The sequence below is a fragment of the Eptesicus fuscus genome, chromosome 9 (assembly GCF_027574615.1).
Source record: "Eptesicus fuscus isolate TK198812 chromosome 9, DD_ASM_mEF_20220401, whole genome shotgun sequence".
Lineage (NCBI taxonomy): Eukaryota > Metazoa > Chordata > Mammalia > Chiroptera > Vespertilionidae > Eptesicus > Eptesicus fuscus.
The window spans coordinates 67,846,647-67,862,523 of NC_072481.1; the positions used below are offsets into that span (position 1 = coordinate 67,846,647).

At 41.1% G+C, this 15,877-nt stretch overlaps 1 protein-coding gene across 7 annotated transcripts in view; it reads left to right on the forward strand.

Annotated features, from left to right (window-relative positions):
• ZNF326 (zinc finger protein 326) overlaps window positions 1-15,877 on the forward strand; it is a 72,114-nt gene that overhangs the window by 22,007 nt on the left and 34,230 nt on the right. For all 7 annotated transcript variants that reach the window (XM_054721316.1, XM_054721317.1, XM_054721320.1 and 4 more), the window contains 4 exons: window positions 2,776-2,923; window positions 4,283-4,382; window positions 6,319-6,449; window positions 9,781-9,876. In XM_054721316.1, the coding sequence (XP_054577291.1) occupies window positions 2,776-2,923; window positions 4,283-4,382; window positions 6,319-6,449; window positions 9,781-9,876 (475 nt within the window). The remainder of the gene's footprint in view (window positions 1-2,775; window positions 2,924-4,282; window positions 4,383-6,318; window positions 6,450-9,780; window positions 9,877-15,877) is intronic.

Below are 15,877 nucleotides of genomic sequence, written 5' to 3' on the forward strand. Positions count from 1 at the left end.
TATTTAGATTGAAAAAGACTGTAGTGGGGTGAAATTTGTAAGCTAATTGAAACATTTAATGAAAACATACTAAGTTCCAGATACTGTTAAAGCTATCAGTGGGTGAAGCCAAATAGAGAGATAGGAGAGAGTAAGTGCTGTTCTAAATGGCAGCTGAAAGCATTTTAACTTTTTTTTGAGCCATAAGGAGCCAGTGAAGCTTTTTGAGCAGTAATGTGCTGTTGCCTCCTTTAGGAAGTAACAATAATCCTAATATATAAATACCCTGGGTCTGTCACATCCACAATGACCAGAGGCTCGACCTAATGCCCAGGCTATGCGTGCAGCAGGCTCTGGTGGGTGAGGACTTGTGGCAGCGGAGACGGGGACTGGGGATGTGGGACCGGTACTCACACTCACTCACAACTGCACACATACACAGACACACACAGCACCCACCAGCTCACAGCCTTTTCTCCCTTTCTTTCCCTCCCTCCCAGCTCGCTCTTGGAGCCTCTCTCAGAATGAGGAAACAAAACAGACTGGGCCTGAAGAGGCCTGTATGGAAGGGAAGGTGGGCAGAGGGTGGAGTGGCCCCCACTACCCCCCCCCCCCCCCAGCCAGGAAAGAGAGGTCTAGAGGACTGCTGAGAAAAACAAAGGAGGCAGGGAGGCCTAGAGGACTGCTGAGAAAAACAAAGAGAGACAGAGACTGGGTGAGATCAGGCTGGCAGGGGAGGGCAGTTAGGGGTGATCAGGCAGGCAGGCAGGCGGGCAGAGGCAGTTAGGGGTGATCAGGCAGGCAGGCAGGTGAGTGGTTAGGAGCCAGTGGTCCCAGATTGTGAGAGGGATGTCTGACTGCTGTATCCCTGTGGGATCGGGCCTAAACCGGCAGTCGGACATCTCCCAAGAGGTCCCCTATTAGAGAGGGTGCAGGCTGGGCTGAGGGAACACCCTCTTCTCCCCGTGCACGAATTTCCTGCACTAGGCCACTAGTCTATATCTATAATAATAAAAGCATAATATGCTAATTAGACCGGACGAAGCCTCAGTGGCAGGGGCTGAGGCAGAGGCGGCCACTGCAGGGGTGGGGGCTGGGCCCCTTGCACGAATTTCATGCATTGGGCCTCTAGTATATATATAAAAGCCTAAGCGACCATTCGACCGGTTGCTATTATGTGCACTGACCACCAGGAGGCAGACACTCAATGCATGAGTTGCCCCCTGGTGGTCAGTGTGCTCCCACAGCAAGAGCACCACAGATGCTGGGCTCATGGCTGGCGAGTGCAGCTATGGTAGCACAAGCTTCTTCTGCGGACACTCCCCCTGTGCCTTCCCCATCTGGACCGGGATTGGGACTGACTGGGTGCAAGCCCGCGGCCGCTTCTAGGGCACGCCAGTATTGCCCTAGGACGGGTGTGCGGAGACCGCAGTGGAGCGGCAGTGAGCCTCCTGAGCCTACCGAGCTGCGGTGGCCTCAGCAGGCGCAGTGGGGCCTGGATGAGTGGGAGCAGAATGAGCAGAAGCGGCGTGGTGCCAGGCCAGGGCTCGGGCTCCTCCCTGCCGCCTGCTCCTTCGAGCACTACTACATCCCTCGAGGGATGTTGGACTGCCAGTTTTGGTCCGATCCCCGCAGGCCAGGCTGAGGGACCCCACTGGTGCATGAATCTGGACCAGGCCTCTAGTTAATTGAATAATTACCATATGCCAGGAACTGTTCTAAGGGCTTTATATGTATTATTTATTTGTTTGTTTTTTAAATATATTTTATTGATTTTTACAGAGAGGAAGGGTGAGGGATAGAGAGTTAGAAATATTGATGAGAGAGAAACATCAATCAGCTGCCTCCTGCACACCCCCTCCTGGGGATGTGCCCTCAACCAAGGTACATGCCCCTGACCTGAATCGAACCTGGGACCCTTGAGTCCGCAGGCCGACGCTCTATCCACTGAGCAAAACCAGTTAGGGCTTATTAATTTTTTAAATCCTGGTCTCATTAAGATAAGAAAATTAAGGTCCAGAGGAAGTTAAGTAACTTGTCCAAGGTCATACAAGGGGGCTATGTTATCAACCCAGAAGTTGGCTCCAGATCCCATACTCTTTACCAGGAAAATAAGTCTAATAGTAGTGTAAGGAATTGATTGGAAAATGGAGGCTGGAGACAAAGGAAATGGTGGTTATAATTGTAGGAAAAGGAAATGAGAATATGTAAGATAGGAGCAGTTAAATCGGAGAAAATGAGGGACTTCATTTTGGGTTGGTTCCAGAGCTTCTAAATGCATGCATTTGTCCAGACCAGGACTGTTAGTTATCCTGAAGTGGTCTTTAGGGAACAGGACTTTGGACACCCAAGAGCTCCAAGGGAGTGAATTATGGTTGTCTGATGTCCCACCTGGCTGTGTTGATACTATTTTAGTGGTTTGGAAACGAGGATGGAACAGAGTGTAAAACAAGTAGTGAACTTTGGAAATTGATACTTCTCACGGTTTGTTTTGGTTTTCTAACTGGTCTAGGCTAGAAATAGAGAGTTTGGGATTAGATGAAGTAGATATAGATATTCCATCTTTCATATTCAGAAGCTCCAGAGTGGTTCAGAAATGCAAAGTAGTATAATGACAGTGTTATCCAAATAGGTACTTAACGAAATATTATTATTTTTTGACTTAAGCTAGATTTACATCACCCATAAAATGGAAGGAAGGACATCATGCTACTAAAATTAGTTTCATTGTTATCTTTATATGCACTCTGTAAGTAAATAAAATAATATATAAAGAAATACTTCTTTTCCTTGTAGAATGGCATTCACATGTTCATTTTGTAAATTTCGAACGTTTGAAGAAAAAGATATCGAACTGCATCTGGAAAGTTCTTCACACCAGGAAACATTAGATCATATTCAGAAACAAACTAAGTTTGATAAAGTAGTTATGGAGTTTTTGCATGTAAGTAGCTATTTTTAAAGTGAAAAGCATTTTATCTGAAATTCCAATTTCTTATTTTTTTGTAGTTCTTCATTTCCCATATTATGTTTCTAAAATTTTAATTTACTCTTTACTTTGTTATTTTAAAATGAACCTGGAATTAGATGTGAATTCCTCTTGTATAATATAATTTAGATTTGTTATTTGAGGGGACATTGTATGTTTCTTACAGTAATTTCTGGTACAGGTGTCAGAAAAAGAATTCCTTTAACAACTTTATTAATGCAGAATCAGCTATCATCTGTTGAGGGGGTCTGTGAATGTGGTGGTGTACTGAGTACGCTGATATTTTATTTGAGCCTCAGAACAACTCCTTTTTTATCATGAAAGATCTTGCTCAGAGCAGTTTACTCAGTAAGTAGTAGAGTTTGAATTCAGAGCCAGAGAGCCAGGTGTCTGTTTAGTGTCCTTTGTATTATGTATGTGGTCATCAGTTCAACAATTTTTCTTGAATATTTATGAAATGTGCTGTGTAGGCACTGAAGACCCAGACACTACCCTCATTGAACAGACAACAGTTGGAAATAGAACACACTCATACACAGATGACACAGTTAGTGGGAGGGCCAAGAATGATAGTATGTGCAGAAGGGGTTTGGAGTAAGGGAGGATAGTTGGGTTCAGGGATGCTTAAGGAAGGTGCTAGAGCTGGACTGCTAATTGTGCATACAGTTAATTTGGGCAGAAGAGATAGACTTGTTAAAAGGCTGGAAATACAATGATCATTCACTCCTCTATATCCTTGCAGAATTGTGTCCCTTAATTGTAATTTTTTGTAATTCATTCCTTAACTGGTTCCTGTCATTTAGGACTTAAGTGTTCACCTGCCCAGAGAAGACCTCTTTTTTTCATAATTTAAAAAAATATATTTTAATTCATTTCAAAGAGGAAGGGAGAGGGAGAGATACTAGTATATAGAAGTATCAATGATGAGAGAGAATCATTGATCGGCTGTCTCTCCTACTGGGGATCAAGCCTGCAACTGCGGCATGTGCCCTAACCGGGAATCTAACCATCACCTCCTGGTTCATAGGTTGACGCGCAACCACTGAGTCACACTGGCCAGGCTAGAGAAGACCTTGACTAGTCTACTCTCTTTGATATCTCTTACTCTATCTGCCTAAAATATGTTTTGAAAAGTGAATACTTTCTGTAGTTTATTGGTACATTATGATAATCTTTTCAACTAAATTGTAAGCTTCTTGAGAACATATACTAGTTCTTATATAACACATACTGTTTCATAGGCCAAGCATGGTGCTGAGCATTTGCTAAATGCTCACTGATAATTTTTTGGATTCTTCCTATTTTGTTTTCTAGGAATGTATGGTGAATAAATTCAAGAAAACATCTATTCGTAAGCAACAGACAAATAATCAAACAGAAGTAGTCAAAATAATTGAAAAAGATGTTATGGAAGGTAAGTAAACAAATTGTTTCAGAAAATTTACATGTATATTTTACGCTATAACCTATTTCTATGTAAATGATGCCCACTAGAGTGATACAGTACATAGTTATGTTTGGTAGCACTGAGTGGGTTATAAGAAATGAACTTTGACTTCCTGTTCTCATGTTTACAAATTTATCACTTCCTATCCTTGTGGCCTTCACTTCAGTTTTAGAGGAAAAATCAACTTTACCTCTGGATGGAAGTTCTACCATCTGCCCTGTCTTTCTTATCCCTATCATTTCCTTAAGGACTTTTCCTCTTCTGTTTTTCCTTTTCTCTTTTAATTCCCTCCCTGAAGCCTATTCTTACCTTAAAAATAAAAAAAACCAAAGGAACAGAGGAAAATAAAAACAGACATCTGTTCACCTAAAACCCACCTTTCTCTTTAAACAGCCGAGCTTCGTTAGGCACAGTCCACACTGGTCTCTGTTTCTTAACTTCCCATTTATTGCTTTACCTATAGTAGATACTTTTCTGCTACTATTAGTTGACTGAAACTGCCCTGACAAAGGTTACCAACACCAACGTCAATAGATTCTTTTGAATCATTATCTTACTTCTCCAACATTTTCCACAGATAACTTTATTCTCTGTGAATCCATTTCCTCCCTTGGTTTCTCTGGTATCTCACTGCCCTGATGTTCTCTGTGTTCCCTTGTCACTTTTTTACTTTGTGTGCTTTTCTTTCTGTATCAGGGTTTTAGAAATCAGTATTTCCCAGTATTCTGTCATTTGTCCCATTATTATCTCTCGATTTCTTCCTGTATTATTTACAGAGCTTAAATTAACACTTCTGTTAATTACTTACGCATCTATTTATTGCACAGATCTCTCTTTTGAACTCTAACGTTATACATCCAAGTGCCTATTCACACCTGTCTTCAGCAGTTCCACATAATCAACATATCCAAAAACTCTGTCCTATCTTTGAGCATCCTCCAGTCCATGAAAAAAAAAAACAAAACAAATATTCTACAAATACCTCCTTCATTATGTTGGAAAGTGGCCCTACCATCAAAGCCAGAAGTATGAAGTTAAAACCTGTGTACTTCTATGATTTGATTCTATCTGTAGCATTGTGTCCTTTAGGTTCCATCTTTTAAATGTCTACCAAGTCTGTTTATCTCCTCTTTAAATAATGCATTTGTTCAAATCTTTGTGTGCTCTTTTGACAATTATAGTATTTTGCCAACTAGTTTTCTTACTTCCAGTCTTTCTGACCTCTAATTCTACTATATTGCATCATTACTTCAAGAATTTTCAGTGGTTCCCCCCATTCAGAGTAAAATTCAAATTCCGAAGCATGGCACAAAAGACTCTTCATGGTCTAGGCCTTTCTCTTTTTCTCTGTTCTCATCTTTTGTCCTTTCTTTATACTCTGTGCCCCAGCTATATTGAATTACTTAAAATTCCCAGATGGAGCCATTTTTCCCTTAAACCTACCCCTTGCATATATTTATATATTTACCTGTAATACACATCAATTACTATTTTCAAGGTCCAACATATTTTGATCCTCATGAATCCAATTTTGATGTCTTTTCTCCTAGTCCTAGCCACCCACATTCATAATCATGAAAATTCTTATTTTACCAAAAAATCACATTTTTAAAAAATATTTTCTTTTTGAGATGGATGTATAAGCTTCAGACCATAATTATATAACATGACTAGGAAATACATTGTAATTATACTTTATAATTTTAGTCTTTTGTCCATGTACTTTTAATACATATGTGCAGATTTATGAGATATATAGAAAAACTCAACATAAACTATGTACTCCAATCCTACTAGTATTTTGGGAAGGAGTATAAATAATGATGGAAACAAAATAATAAAACTTGATTTGTCTGAAATAAAAATATATGAATCATTTCGTATTTATTGGATTTTTTTGTAGGAGTCTCTGCTGATGATCACATGATGAAAGTAGAGACTGTTCACTGCAGTGCTTGTAGTGTGTATATCCCTGCTTTGCATAGCTCAGTTCAGCAACACTTAAAGTCTCCTGATCATATCAAAGGGAAGCAGGTAAGTTTGCTTCTATTCTAGCATCTATCCTAATGAAGTCCTTAAATCATTCATCAATCCCTTATTGTTCTTTAAAGGCCATTGTGTACAGTCCTAGTAATCTCACCTGTGAATTACTGTAAAGATAGAGAGAGGCAATATGTACAGTAGTTAGATTGTGGGCTCTGGATCAAGACATTTTGGGTTTGAATTGTGGTTCAGGACATACATGTAAATTAATTTTGTTTAAGTTCCTTTATGTGTAAAGTGGGGTTGGATAAATCATTCTACTTTTATGTGACTATTTAAAGATTAGGTTAATGACAATATAAAAGGCACTTAAAATAGTGCTTGGCACATACTAGGCATTCAGGAAATCATAGCTGTTACTGAACTGTTCCCTTTTTTTAACTTTTTTTAAAGTTGATACAAAATGATTGTGTGTGTTATGTGTGTTTTAGAACAAAAAAGGAAGGAATGATTTGATTATAACATTTTTCTGTTGTTAGGAAAAGTGAAAGTAAAAAGGATTATCAGTTACTATCTATTCTTATTCTTACATTTTTTAGAAGAATTTACTAAAATATTCTAGAAGAATTTTTTTGTTAGCATATTTTTGCTTCTATATTGGTTGCTTTTATTTAGTCAAATTTATTTCAAGTAAAAATGTTTATATTGTGCAAAATTTGAAAGGCATATTTAAAAATGTAAATGTTAAAGACAAGTTTTGTTTTTTAAAATTGATTTGAGAGAGAGAAAGGGAGAGAGACAGTGAGACGGGGGTGGGGGAGGGAGGGAGAAAAACATTGATTTGTTGTTTCACTTATTTATGTATTTACTAGTGGCCCAGTGCATGAAATTCGTGCACATTAAAAAGGGATTAATTAGAGGAAATAATTTAATATTGCTATTTGCCCTTTCTCTATAATAGACGTGTCAGAGATGAAAGAAAATTAGTAAAATGTGTATGAAAACCTTCTTCCTGTCAGAGTCTGGGGTGCACCAGGGGACCCAGAGTCAAGTACCCACCCACCATTGGGCCTCAAAATCGTGTGAGACCCAGACCCCTTCCCCCCCCCCCGCATTGGGCTAGATCCAGACCTGGCCAGTCCCACTCTTGTCAAGCCCTGCTGGGCAGGGGGCATAGTCTGAAGTCCCCTGTCAAGCCCCCCCTGGTGGGGAGCGGGGCCTGAGGTCCCCTGGCCTGGCGCTGGGGTTGGGGGAGCAGCCTGAGGTTCCCTAGCCCAGCACCAGGACGGGAAGTGCACCTTGAGGTCCCCCGTCAAGCCCTGCAGGGCAGGGGCATGGCCTCAGGTCCCCCGGCCTGATGCCAGGACGGCAGGGCTGGGGGGGTGGGTACAGCCAGAGGTCCCCTGTCAAGCCCTGCCGGGCGGGGATGCAGCCTGAGGTCCCCTGTCAAGCCCCACGGGGGCAGGGGAGGGCGTAGCCTCAGGTCCCTGCTGATTGCTTGTTAAGGCTCCTTATGGGAACTTGGCCTCAGCTGTGGGTACAGCCATCTTTGTGATGGAGTGATGGTCAATTTGCATATTCTTGCTTTATTATATAGGATTGTTTGATTCTTTTTTTAAAAATTATTTGTATTGATTTCAGAGAGGAAGGGAGAGGAGAGAGAGAGAGAGAGAGAGAGAGAGAGAGAGAGAGAGAGAGAGAGAAAGAGAGTTAGAAACATCAACGATGAGAGAGAATCATTAATTGGCTGCCTTCTGCACATCTGCAACCCTGAATCTGCCCTTGACCAGAATTGAACCTGGGACCCTTCAGTCTGCAGGCTTATGCCCTATCCACTGAGCCAAACCAGCAAGGACTATTGGTTGATTCTTATATGCTCTGACTGGGCATAAAACCCCACAAACTTGGCATATTGAATGATACTCTAACCAACTTAGCTACCTGGCCAGGGCTGAAGATTTATATTTTATGCTTGGTTCTCAAATTCCTATTTTGTATTAACCCTACCAGACCTGAGGCCTTGAACCTAACTGTCCCCTATACCTGGGCTCCTGAGCATTAAAGAGAAAAAATCAACATGATATAGAAAAATGTTAGTTACATGCAAACAAGTGGTTAGAATAAGATGGAACTTGGAGACATTGTAGAAAATAGGTGTACCTTTCATCTAGCGCCAGTATTCCACCTCAGAGTCTGAATCAACCAAAGGATCGATCACCTGTTGGACTGTGATAAGCCTAGACCTACTTTGCTTTCCTGTTGAAGTGCTTGGTTCATCAGCCGCTCGTTTCATTGTGATTTTCAGAATTTTTTCACGTCAAACCACACAAAGTCAATTCAAACACATGGGGGCAGACATTTGCAATGGCTAACCATGAGGTTTGACCACAATTGGTTGGTTATTTTTAGTTTGTGACGCATTTTTTTCACGTACTAGGCAAAGTACCAAAAATTAGATACAGCGGTATAGCGGCAGATTCGGAAATTACCGAAAAATTGGTACAGTGGTCTGGTAGGGTTAAAGTGAGTCTCATTTAGCTCAAACTTTTTCAGACTTTTTTTAGCTACTTGGAGCACATAAAATATTTTTAAAATCTTAGTCTTTCTCTTTTGATATCCCTTTGGCACTTTTTTGGAAACTAGACATTGCATAAATTACCTTTTCTCCCTTATGTAAAAACAGAGGCCGAGTGCACAAAATTCGTGCACTCTGGGGGTGAGCCCAGGCCTAAGCCGTCAGTCAGACATCCTTAGCGCTGCCGTGGAGGCGGGAGAGGCTCCCGACACCGCCTCTGTGCTTACCAGCCTTGTGCTTGGCTCCTGGCTGAGCATCACTCCCCTGTGGGAGTGCACTGACTACCAGGGGCAGCTCTTGCGTTGAGCGTCTCTGTTCCCTGGTGGTCAGTGCACATCATAGCGACTGGTTGTTCGGTTGTTCCATTGTTCCATCAATTTGCATTTTAGCCTTTTATTATATAGAACAGGATAATCTTATGATAGTTATAGCCCAGAGATAGAGTAATTACTCTAGCTCAAAACTTATTCTTTCTTTCTCTAGCATGTAAATTAATAGTTGGAGTAGTTGGCACTGGGCTAGGTGGAGGTAGAATAGAAAGGAGGGAAAGCCACTGTTTAGAATACCACACTTAAACTACATGGTGACTGGGTGTGTGTTGTTGAAGCTGATCTGTTCATTGAATCTCCATTGTTTTAATCCATAGAATATTTACTGGTCACAGTAACTGTTGCTTTTTTATAGCTTAATTTGCCAGAAAGTAAATCATTTAAATCTAACAATTTGAGCATACGATGTTATTTTAATATGGAAATATTTTTTTATGACATGGCTTTCAAGTACTTAAGTGTATTCTATTTTTTATAGGTTTATAAGGAACAAATAAAAAGAGAGAGTGTCTTGACGGCTACAAGCATTTTGAATAATCCAATAGTGAAGGCGCGATATGAACGTTTTGTCAAGGTAAGATGTTAGGGTATCAGCTCTTTAGGTTATATTGTAGTATTGTAATAGTTAAATGGTGATAGTAACTCTTTATGATATTTAAATATAGTACAACATTAGACAGCATTGGTCTTAATATCTTGCATATATGTAAAACATCTGTTTTTCCTAATTGTTGGGGTTGTGGCAGGAGAGAGCCATAAGCCATTTTTCCCTTAATCCCTTCCTAGCTCTGGATCATTTGAGAAATGCACAGGAGTCTGATAAGAAGATCACAATGTCAGCTTTATTCTCGATTTTTAGAAAAAGGATGACTTGAATATGTTTTAGATACGTAGTTATGTGAATCTTCTAACATTTCATTGCTAAATTACACAGGCTTATGTCTGCCGGGGTTCTTGTCCCAGCATTATGAAGGGTTCAGCAATCTGGAGAAAGGTTGTGCGTAGATGATTAAAGAGTCTGGAGACGAAAGATAGTTTTGAAAAGCATTGGGGGGTCAGAGGAGCTTCAGCTAAAGGAGCTAAGGATTCTCCTTGTCCCAGGACCCTGTGCTTTTTATTAACACAATTTGTCCTAAGGCAAGGTGGAGATAATACACTTCAAAGGGTAGGGTACAGAAGCATTGTCAGATTGGGGAATAGCCTACAGCTCTTCAGGTGTTTGGCCAACAGGAGGCAATAACATGTAGATTAAGATGCCCTGAGCTGTCTGGCAGCAGACAATCATCCTATTCAGGTTTGAGGGAAGTGCCTTTCTAGCCGTTCCAACAGGTAATTACATATGTGACTCAGCCCTTGTTGAGCCCCCAAGTTTCATCAACCTTTTGATAAAACTGTTGTAATTATGCCATGCTGGAATTGGCTCCCGGCAATGTTCACCAACCTCTGTTACTGGTTTAGGTGGATAGCAACAGCTTTCCCCTAGTTTACCATGTGACATAGACTAGACTAGAATGCATCATTTCTATTGCTAGGAAGACCCAAAAGAAGGGACCCAGAAGGGATTGAGTTGTGCATGTCCAGTTTCTTCCAAGTATACTAGTTTGATAAGTCATTCCTCTTCCTTGGATGAAGTTGGAGGGGAAGCAGGAGATCAGCTGTGTTGCTTCAGAAAAACCTCCCTTATGGAATCAGGAGGCCAGGAGAAAGGTTTTCCCCTAATGTCAGGAAACTAACATGTGAACATTAGTTATATATGGCCCACTGATGCTCACAATTTTTGCCCTATAGTACTGAGGAATCTTTTCATTACATAAAATCCTTTACATATTATGGACACTTATAGTACAAACAGTAACTTAATTATTCAGGATATAATAGAAATACATATTAGATTTTGGTTTTTGAGTGTTTTATTGTTTTGTTAATCCTCACCAGAGAATATTTTTTCCATTGATTTTTTTTTTTGTTAAGAGTAGAAGGGGATGGAGGTGGGGGGGAGAAGAGAGAGAGAGAGAGAGAAAGAGAGAGAGAGAGAGAGAGAGATGTGTTACATAGTTTGGTTGTCCCCCACATGCACCCTAATGGGCAGGGGATCGAACCTGCAAACCAGGTATGTGCCCTTGACCAGAATTGAACCTGAGACCTTCCATGCACAGGCCAGTGCTCCAACCACTGAGAATCACTGGCCAGCGCTAGTTTTTGAGTGTTTATAAAATAATTAGAGGCCTGGTGCACAAATTCATGCATGGGAGGTTGGCTGTGTTGGTGGGGAGGGACCGTGGGAGGTTGGCCAGCTAGGGTGGGGAGGGACTGTGGGAGGTTGGCTGGCTGGGAGAGGGGCTGCAAGAGGTTGGCTGGCCAGGGGTTGGACCGCGGGAGGTTGGCTGTGGGAGCGCACTGACCACCAGGGGGCAGCACCTGCATTGAGCATCTGCCCCTTGGTGGTCAGTGCATGTCATAGTAACCGGTCGTTCTGTCGTAAAGTTCGCTTAAGCTTTTATATATATAGATACTTTATTTTAAAATCATTCTACACTGAAAGAGTTATGTTGAAGATTTACAAGTTTCTTACTTACATTAGTAACTAAATCTTTATAAATTAAAGAATTTTTGTTTATTTTGGCTGTTGTGATTAACTACAATCAATGGTAGTTGGCTCCAGTTCAATGCCAACAGATATCTCCAGTTTGTTGTGTGGTGAAGAAGGAAACTTGATTCAATGCAAAACAACTTGTGATGCAGAGGTTGTGAAAACCTCAGGCCTATGAGGCAGCCAGGGTGTAGGTTCTTCTCTACCTAGGCAGCTCTGTTCTGCTCCTGTTTGTCTACTCTGTTCTGTGCCAGTCTACTCTGGCCTGCACTGGTCTGCTCTGCTTCATTCCAGTGAGACATCTTTGGTATTTCAGCCCAACCAGGGAGACACATATATTCATTCTTAGATAGAAAGGGGAAGTGCTCTCTCAGAGCCAAAAGAGCTGGCTTATATGGACAGAAGTTCCTTCCCCTGGTCCCTAATTTGTCCATCCTCATGCAAATGTGGACTCCAAATCCTCAGTTTGATTGGTCTAAAAGGCACTGTTGTGATTGATCATAATAGAGATGCACAGCTTCAGTTGGATAGGGAAAGCCTCAGTCCTGTTGGTTGAAATGAGATTCCAGGAACTCCTTTATAAGGGCTGGCACAGGTGGCAGGAGCAGTGCATGCAGGCAATATAGTGCAGGCTTCTCCCCAAAGTGCAGTTTGCATGACATGCCCCTGTGTAGAAATGGCTGCTAGAAATGGCTCTGTTTTTTTGTTTGTTTGTTTGTTTGTTTTTTAATTTGAGCCCAGTTAGCCACCAGAAGCCCTTCTTGGTAGTTGTTTTCTTTCTCAGGGTTTACAATGCTTAATAACCATTAAGTTATCCTTCAGTTAAGTGCCTTCCGAGTTGAATAAATCTCAGTTCTTTTGTTTTATTCCTTCGGGGCTTATAATCAGATTTGTTAACCATATTTGTCATTGCTTACTACATTCTTTTATTTTTATTGATTTTTTAGAGAGAGAGAGAGAAACATCAATTTTGTTGTTCCACTTATTTATGCATTCATTTGCCCCGGCCAGCGGGGTCTTCTAATGGGGGTACCGAGGCGGCGCACCTAAGAGAATGAGAGACAGACAAGGGACGAAAAGAATGGAGGCAAGACAAAAGGGATTCTGATCAAGCCTCAAAATTTTATTTTTTACAGCGTTCTTTATATGTGATTTCTAGAAGGGTGGATGCCTAGGAGGGGTGGGGGCTGACCTAGATAATCGGCTAAAGTCGTAACTATAGATAAAGGGTGTGGCAGTTGAAGGGCGGCTACAGAAGAAATGCTTTGTCCTCAGGCAAGAGGAAGTGGGCCTAGTTTCAGTAACTTACTGAAGGTCAGAGTTAATCCTTTGACCAACTCTTGGCTCCTGACATCTCCTCCCTCTCTGTTTAAGAAACGGGAGTGGGCATTAATCGACCGAGGAGACATTGACCTGGTTCCTCCCGTGGGCTTTGCATACCCACTGTGTGTGGCTCTTGACATCTTTTGGGGAGGAGAGGCAGAGCCATTATTTTTATCGATGTCAACCTCTATGCAAACCAGGTATACTCTCAGGGAAATCCAGAGGAGGTTGGAAAAATATCCCAACCTTCCCTTGCAATGCTTTGCTCTGCACCCGGTTCGATACCCATACCTCTGGCTCTGGCTAGAGCGTAGGTAAGCATCCCTCTGGTTAAGATGCTGTCCCCGTAGGGAAGGAGCAAGTCTGGGTCCGGAGGTGCTCGAGCTCTTGGTAAACCGAGCCCCACCTATCGGCCATTTCCAGGCGTTGATAATGAATCTGAATGGGTTTTGCTAAAGCTGAATCTATTTGCTGTTTTACGAGGTCGGTTCTTTTTCTAAATGCCCAAGGGCCAAATGTAAGAATAAGGAGAAAACCAACAAGGGGACCAAGGGTGGGGAGGAGGTAGGGGAGGAGTCCATTAAGTCCACTCCAGAGCGGGTTCTCAAATAGCTCTTTTCATCTCTTGACGAGGTCTTCTTGATCTTGTCTCGGACGATGCCAGACTTGTTGGTGTAGAAGCAGCATCGTTCCTGTAGAGCCAAACATATCCCTCCCTGTTCTGCCGTGAGCAAATCTAACCCTCTTCTATTTTGTTGCCACAAAGGAAAAACTTGCCCGGGGGCAGGACATAGGGGCTTAGAGTAGTTAGTGATTTTAGAGCAGTTAGAAAAGGTTATAAATCCCACATCTAGATCATAACTGTCATTTTGGAATGTTAGTTGATTCTAGTATGTGCCCTGACCAGGGATCAAACCAGCAACCTTGGTGTTTCGGGACAATGCTCTAACCAACTAAATTATCCGGTCTGGGCTTTACTACATTTTTGACACCACTTTTAAAAAGCGAATGCAGCACTAATTGAAATCCAAGTTTTTGGGACATATGGCATCAAAAAGGAGCTAAATTAGGAAAAATTAGATTTTTATCCTTGCTATATCATAAACTTGAGAAGTTAATGGTTTCTATTGATGTATAAAAATAATTTTTAAAGAGAACACAAATTAGAATTTCTATATAGGGTTTTCAGGCTACACTTTAGAATCAGTTCATGGAAAAAGAGACATCACTGGTGGGAGTGTCTTGCTCATGGACCTATTTTGAAGACAGTACCTGAACTGAGGAGAACTCAAGATCCTTTACTCTGAATGTGATCCATGGACCAGCAGTATTGGCATTACCTGGGAGCTCATTAGAAATGCAGTTTCATTTTTAGTTAATGTCCAGGCCTATTGAATAAGGATCTTCATTTTCACAAGATTTCAGTTGATTCATTTGCATTAAAGTTCAAGAAGCACTAATGTCATATTGCTCAATGATTTTCCTTTGTTCTGCATTTCTGTCTACTCTATTTCCTGTTGTCATTCCCCAGAATATCCTCTGTTTGTAATCAGCTCTGGTCATGGCTTAAAACTCTTACTTCCAAGTGCTCTCAATCTGACAAAATACCCTTTTTAATCTTTACCCCATGAAGATATCACTTCATCAGTTTCTTTCAGTTCTCCAGTTGTGTCTTGTTCTCTTCACTCCCTGGCCTGGACACTCAACGTTCAGCTTTTACAATAATGCAGTGCTGCCATTCTAAAACTCCTTACTCATCTGTTCTGCCTCTTACCAGTCCCCAGCACTGTGCCATCTATGGTTAGCTTTATTAACTGTCTGTCTTGTTAAAAATATCATAGAATTGTTTGCCACATTTTTACTGTAGTTCACAGTAATTTTACTTATTACCTATCAATGTAATATGTTTCCCGTAGTAACTGCTTCAAAACTGTTCTACTCTTCACATAGCCAGATTTCATCCTTACTCCCCTCACTTCCTATATTCTTATTTCTTTCTTCTCTTAGGGTGATTGAGACCATTAGATGCAAACTCTATAGTTCTCTCTTCTCTGCCTTAGATTAATCTTTCCCTCACCATTTTTGTTATCTGTGAGGGAAAAGACACTTTTTTACCCTTCATGTGTGTTCTTATTTCATCAGTTATCTCTTTGCTTACCGGCATCTGACTTCCCCTCTTTATTTTATTATCTTACCCAAACAGACATGCTTATGATATCCCTACACTAAAAATGACTTAACTTTTCTTAGTCTCTGGTCATACGTGAAAAGGTAGTTTACCCTGCATTGTGCTCTTTACTTCCTCTATATTATTATTCATTCTTTAACCCAGTAGTTCTCAATTGGAGATATGTAATTAGAATCACCTATTAGGCTCAAATCAAATAAAAATCTGCCTATGCTCTTTTTAAGACTTTCAAAATTAGGGTATTCTAAATATCTTTGATAAATTATCTCTGAAATGCTTCTTAAATATGCAGATTACCAGACTTCTTCCCTGGGAATTTTGACTCAGGAGATCTGAAATTGAATCAATTTGTGTTTTTAGCAAGAGATCCACTACTTGACTAAAGTAAAATTTGGGAATGCTGGACCTGGGCCTTTGTCTTTTGAGAGCTTTGTGGGAAATTGTGACAAATACTTCTTGGGCAATTCTTGGGTA